This window comes from Atta cephalotes, assembly GCF_000143395.1.
Source record: "Atta cephalotes unplaced genomic scaffold scaffold00058, whole genome shotgun sequence".
Classification (NCBI taxonomy): Eukaryota; Metazoa; Arthropoda; class Insecta; order Hymenoptera; family Formicidae; genus Atta; species Atta cephalotes.
In genome coordinates, this window is record NW_012130122.1 from 1401791 (window position 1) to 1407885 (window position 6095).

At 23.5% G+C, this 6095-nt stretch overlaps 1 protein-coding gene across 1 annotated transcript; it reads left to right on the top strand.

Moving 5' to 3' along the window:
• Window positions 1-2569: 2569 nt before the first annotated feature.
• LOC105623494 (odorant receptor 13a-like) lies at window positions 2570-4113 on the top strand. Its single transcript, XM_012204889.1, has 5 exons — window positions 2570-3021; window positions 3113-3212; window positions 3415-3534; window positions 3704-3859; window positions 4060-4113. The coding sequence occupies exons 1-5, from the start codon at window positions 2570-2572 to the stop codon at window positions 4111-4113; spliced, it is 882 nt and encodes a 293-aa protein (XP_012060279.1).
• Window positions 4114-6095: the final 1982 nt, after the last annotated feature.

The window sequence follows — 6095 nt, forward strand, 5'->3', positions numbered from 1 at the left end:
AGAGAGAGAGAGAAAATACATATATATGTACTTATTGCGTGCACGCATAACGTATAAATTCAATCGGGTAACCTCCACGCGATACACCATAGTAATTACAATATAATATCGTATTATCCCGTATTTGCAGTTCACTTACTCTTTTCTGTTTGTTAATTAAAAATATTTGTTAATAAAAAATATTTTGTTATATGTCTAAATAAAATATATATTTCTGCTTAAAACTGTCGCCTTATTGTGTATTGTTTGTATTAGAAGTGACAATAAAAAATGTAAGAAAGATCATCAATACTATTATATCACATTATTTTTTAGACTATTTCTTAAACAAAAGCTAAAAATCAAAGAAACATAAATAAAAGTTAAAAATCTTTAGAAATATAAATAAAAGCTCAAATTTTTTAGATATATAAATATCGATTAGAAAGTATTTTCTATAAGATATAAAAGTTATTATAATACTTCAATTTTGCAATCATTAACTTTTTAATAAAATACACAAAAACGTGTAATTAAAGGCAATAATGTCACATTACTTTCCTATTCTTTTCTTTTCATAGGAGTTATATATTTCAAATGAATGTTAACATATATTTTATGAATTAAATATTATTTTGGATTATTTAATGTTAATTATCACAAATTTTTTTGCACTTATAATTATTACTTATTAAATTCTTTTGACTTTCGATAATATCGTATTATATAACAAATGAAATGCAATTTGCAAATATATTCCTTCTATTAAAAAATGAACACTATAAGTACTGTGATACTTAATGCGAATTCTTCTTAACTACAGTTAGAGCTTTATAGCCTTTTCCAGACGCGTGAGAATATACCATACGTACGGGCGCTTTTTCCAACAGCATGATCAACTTGCAACTTTTTATTCGTAAATATCTCAAGTTCTTAGAAATTTGATAAAAATTTGAAACTAGAGTTAACGGAGGAAATTTAAAATTTCTTGTTACAAGTCGATTGTTTGATACTTTCAAGAAGACATATTAAAAGCATGCGCACGAAAAATATTTGAATAATATTCAGGAGGTAACATCGATTCATGAAAAAGACAGAGACATCAGTCTTTAAATAACATTGGACATGGAAAGTTTGAAATATGACCGAGGTGCTTATAGTCTTGATCATTGTAGCTGTAAATAAAAATTTTAAGGAAGAATATTTACTTTACTTACAATATGTGCAAAGAGTGAAAGTATTTGTAATAGAAATAATTTATGTCTTATTAAATCATCATTAATAGAAATTATAAACTTTTTATAGTGTATCGTATTTTTTATTTAACATCTGTATTAATCTTAATATATGTAAATACATTAATATCTGTATTATATTATCAAATATTGTAATCTATTAGCTAATTACGGCACCTTTAAATTCGATCATAATTATTAGTTATTTGTTTCTTCTTATAAATAATTTTTAAACTTACTTGATTAAACTTTTAAGCAAAAATTCTTCGATATATTATTTTAAACGTATTTCATAATTTTTTGGCCTAATTATGGTATTGTATTATATAGTATATTTTGAATTATATAATCTTTTTAACAATCTTCGGACTTATCAAGGTTTCTGCAGATTTCGAATGGGCAGTGAAACTAAACCGTTTCACTTTAGATTTCCTTGGACTTTGGCCTAAGAACGTTCAAAATCCTCGGCAAAAGTTAATGTGCGATTTTCGAGTGCTGATAGCTTTCTTGGGAATAACATTCTGCCTTTTTATTCCTTCAATACATTCATTGATAATAGTTTTTGGAAATATTTTATTGATATTAGATAATTTACAAATTACATTACCAGTAATGAGCTGCTCGATTAGAATCATAATTTTTTGGTGGAAAAAAAAAGGTAACCATCATTTTTGTTTACAAGCTATAAGTACGGTAAATAATATAATAAAATATTAAAAAGTTGAATATAAATTATTATACCCTTAAATCCTTCATATTTATTCACAGATATAAAGATTCAACTTATAAATAAATACATCTTATTTATTATATATAGTTAATCATGTTAGTATGCTTTTTAAAAAATTTATGAAATATTTATTAAGTATTTTCTCACAAATTTATGATATTATAAATGTTAGAAAAAAATAAATTAAAAATAGACATATATAAAATTTAAAATAAAATCTTTTAAATAAGATTTTATTTTATTTTTATCACCAATTTTTTGTAAATAAAAATATTATATAGTTATTAAGCTATTAAAAAGAATATATTATATTTATCTTTTCAGTATATGCACATAAACACGTATACATATATTTATGTCAATAAAGAAGATTTTTTTATTGACATAAATGTAAAGACATACATATGTAAATAATATTATTAAATTTCCATGATACTTTTTCATAGATTAATTAATATTTCTGATTTTAAATTATAATATTATTATGCTTTAATAAATTTAAAAAAATTTTTTAAATATGACATTTTCATATGTTTTTTATGGTTTAGGATTGACTTTATCTTCATTATGCTGTAAAATGTGTATAAAATTATTTACTTTTTAAGCTGTTATACCGATTATAAACATGATCATGAAGGATTGGATAAACATAAAAAATGATCAAGAGAGAAATTTAATGATACGAAGAGCGCAAACTGCACGAATAATTATTATTTGTTCCTATTGCATAATGGGATTACAATGGTCTTTTATTTCTGTGCTGCCTATTTTTGGAGTGACAATGAGACTGACACCTAATATTACTGATCCAGGAAGGATACCAATGCCTTTACAATCTCATTATATTTATGATATAACAAAAAGGCCGCAATATGAATTAACATTTATTAGTCAAGCGGTCTATGTAGCTATCGGTATGATGGCCTATACTGGAGTGGACAATTTTCTCAGTCTCGTGGTTTTTCATATATGCGGACAATTAAACATTCTTGAGAATCGTATACAACATTTGGATAAATACAAAAATTATCCCAAAATGCTAAAACGCTGCATAGAAAAACATATACGTTTGCTTAGGTTTGTTACTTGTAAGAAAACATATATATGTATGTGATAATCTATATAAAATATGATTGAACATATTTGGTATAAAAAATGTCTTTCATAGAGCTATTGATATCATTGAAGATACGTATAATGGAATACTTCTCTCTTTATTTATATATTTTGCGATACTTTTTGCTTTCTATGGATTTCGGATAATTAGCGTAAGTATTATTGAAACTGAAAATTGAATAAAAAGACATTTATGTCTAAATTGTCCTGCTGAATAATTACGTACATTTTATTAATTATAATCAATAAGTTATTACATTTAAATTTACATGTTATTACAAAATTAAATATTAATATTAATATTAATAGAAATAATTATGTTGTATCGTTTATGTTTTTTCATAACTCAATTAGCTATTTGATGAGGGAAATGATATGTCGATTACTCACTTGATCTATTTCATATCCACTATTATCAATATATTTACACACATGTGCCTATATTGTGTCCTTGGCGAAATTTTAGTGGCTCAGGTAATGAGTTACATGAATATTTTATTTTATTTCAGAATTACTAAATTGATGTTATAATTTTGCATGTTAACTACAAACTACTGTGCATATATAATATAATAATTAATTTTTATTTATATATGAAGCAATGTAATAATTGATATCTAAAAGTACTTTTAATATTTTTAAGTGTAACAAGGTATACTATGCGGCGTATAGTAATAAATGGTACATCATGGATCCAAAAATTGCAGGAGATTTGTTGCTCTTAATGACAAGAGGTTCTAAACAGATTTGTCTTACCGTTGGAAAAATGTCTCCTGTTACAATGGCCACATTTTGCAGTGTAAGATATATATTTAATTATATTTATTATATTAAAATATTATTCAATGTCATAAACATTTAGTTGAAATCTACTATATCTATATAAAATTTGAATTATTTTATTTTATATACCAAGTATACAATCTTCATCCAACTTTATGATTATTTAACTAAATTTATATTATTAATTATATTATTATTTAAAAATATATCTTTTAGTTAGTAAAAACATCCGTTGGTTATATATCCGTTTTGCATACAACAAGAAGGTGATACAAAGTAAGAAAAATGATAACTTTTTTTGCCAATATGATACATTTTTGATAGAATACGATAGAAATGTGCCGATATTATTAAATGTCATTTGCAAATAAATCTTATTGCATTATTCACGTAGAATGTACTTAGAATTCTTAAGTAATGGTAAAAATGTATTAGTAATATAAAAAATGATATCGGAAAATTTAATTGACTTAAGAATTGAAATAATCATTAGCAGATACTTATTAAATTGTAAGCCAGTCTTTTTTTATATTTAACTATTTATTTTATATAATACTTTATTAATTAAATATGTCATTAGATATAAATTAACTAATTTTATATTATAATATTAGTTTCAAAAGTTATTTATTTAATAAAATAAAAGTTATGTTAAACAAAATATGCTTAGTTTCTCTGACAGTCTTTTTCATTCATTTTTATTGTAAACAGTTTTGAGGTATAATGATTTATTTCAAAATTAATTTAATGATTCAACTTATTATCCAGTTACAGAAGATTTTATATATATATATATACAATTATTATATAAACAACAAAAAAGGAAGATATTATGTAGTGAGCGCAGATTGCTACAGCAACTGTTATCAACAAACATATTTTAATGTATTATTATAGCTTATTACTAACTATAGTTATAAACTATAGATTATAGAAGTATGAGAGAATAATGGATATATGCATACGTCTTTTCTTGCTAACATGACATCCCTGTTATTAAATTTTTTGTTCACGAATGTTTTGTGCGATGTTCAGTATTGAAATGATGGAAACTTCATAGGTACAGAACGTTTAATACTTAATACTTTGTTCATCTTTCTCAAAAATTATTATAGAGAGCATGCGCAAGAAAAGTTTTTCTCTGAGTAGGAGGTAACGTCGATTCATGAAAGAGAAGCAGACATCAGTCGCTAGATAACATTCAATATGGAAACTTCAAAATATAATGGATATCGAGGTGTTTATTTTCTTGATTATATAAATGACTGTAATTGAGAAAGTGTCAATAGAAATATTTTCATTACAATTTGTGCGACTAATAATAACCTTAAAAAACTTTAAATTATTGCATTTTATGATACTATTTGTTATTTTATTAAAATATTAATTACATTTAATTTGAAATTTTGAGTGATTTTTATTTATTATTTTTTCAACTTACGTGATTATTAAAAAGTGATTATTATAATTAGATCTGTGATTATTGAAAAGTGAAGTGTTTCTAAACATTGTATTTTGCATTCAATTAAATATAATTAATATTATATTTACATATTTAACTATGGCTTTACTTAAGCATGTTTTAAAAATAATGCAGGTGATCTTTTTAATAAATTTTGAATTTATTAAGATTTCTGCAGGTAGATTTCGAATGGGCGGTAAAACTAAATCGTTTCTCTTTAAATTTGATTGGACTTTGGCCTAAAACTGCACAAAATTTTCGACAGCAATTAATGAGCAATTTTCGAGTGCTTGTCGTATTTTTGAGTATAACATTGGGACTCCTTATTCCTTCTATACATTCCTTAACAAGAATTTTTGGAGACATTATATTAATGCTAGATAATCTACAATTTACTCTACCAGCCATAAGTTGCTTGATAAGAATCATAATTTTCTGGTGGAAAAAAGAAGGTATACTAATTTTGCTATTTATCTAAATTATTAAATACAGTAAACAATATGTAATTTAAATATTATGTCATAATTAATATTTAATATTTACAAGTCTCTAAAATAACTAAAAATTTTTTAAACAAGTAAGATTATAATTATAAGATTATACATATACATATCTATTTTTATATAAAGAGAATGACCTATATTAATACACATTCTAAAATTTTTTAAATTATAAGCACTCTGTGCATTTTTTCTTAAAAATATTTGCACATAAATTATTTCATAAACATAACATTTTTTCAAAATCTAATTCCATTATTACGTATATAAAAATGTTGGACAGTTATAAC

What these genes read in the sequence shown, in the direction of transcription:
- LOC105623494 (XM_012204889.1), top strand. Translation starts at nt 2,570, where the DNA reads ATGATCATGAAGGATTGGATAAACATAAAAAATGATCAAGAGAGAAAT. An exon ending in GCGAAATTTTAGTGGCTCAG is followed by an intron (nt 3,535 to 3,703) that starts GTAATGAGTTAC and finishes AATATTTTTAAG; the next exon opens with TGTAACAAGGTATACTATGC. An exon ending in CAATGGCCACATTTTGCAGT is followed by an intron (nt 3,860 to 4,059) that starts GTAAGATATATA and finishes TATATCTTTTAG; the next exon opens with TTAGTAAAAACATCCGTTGG.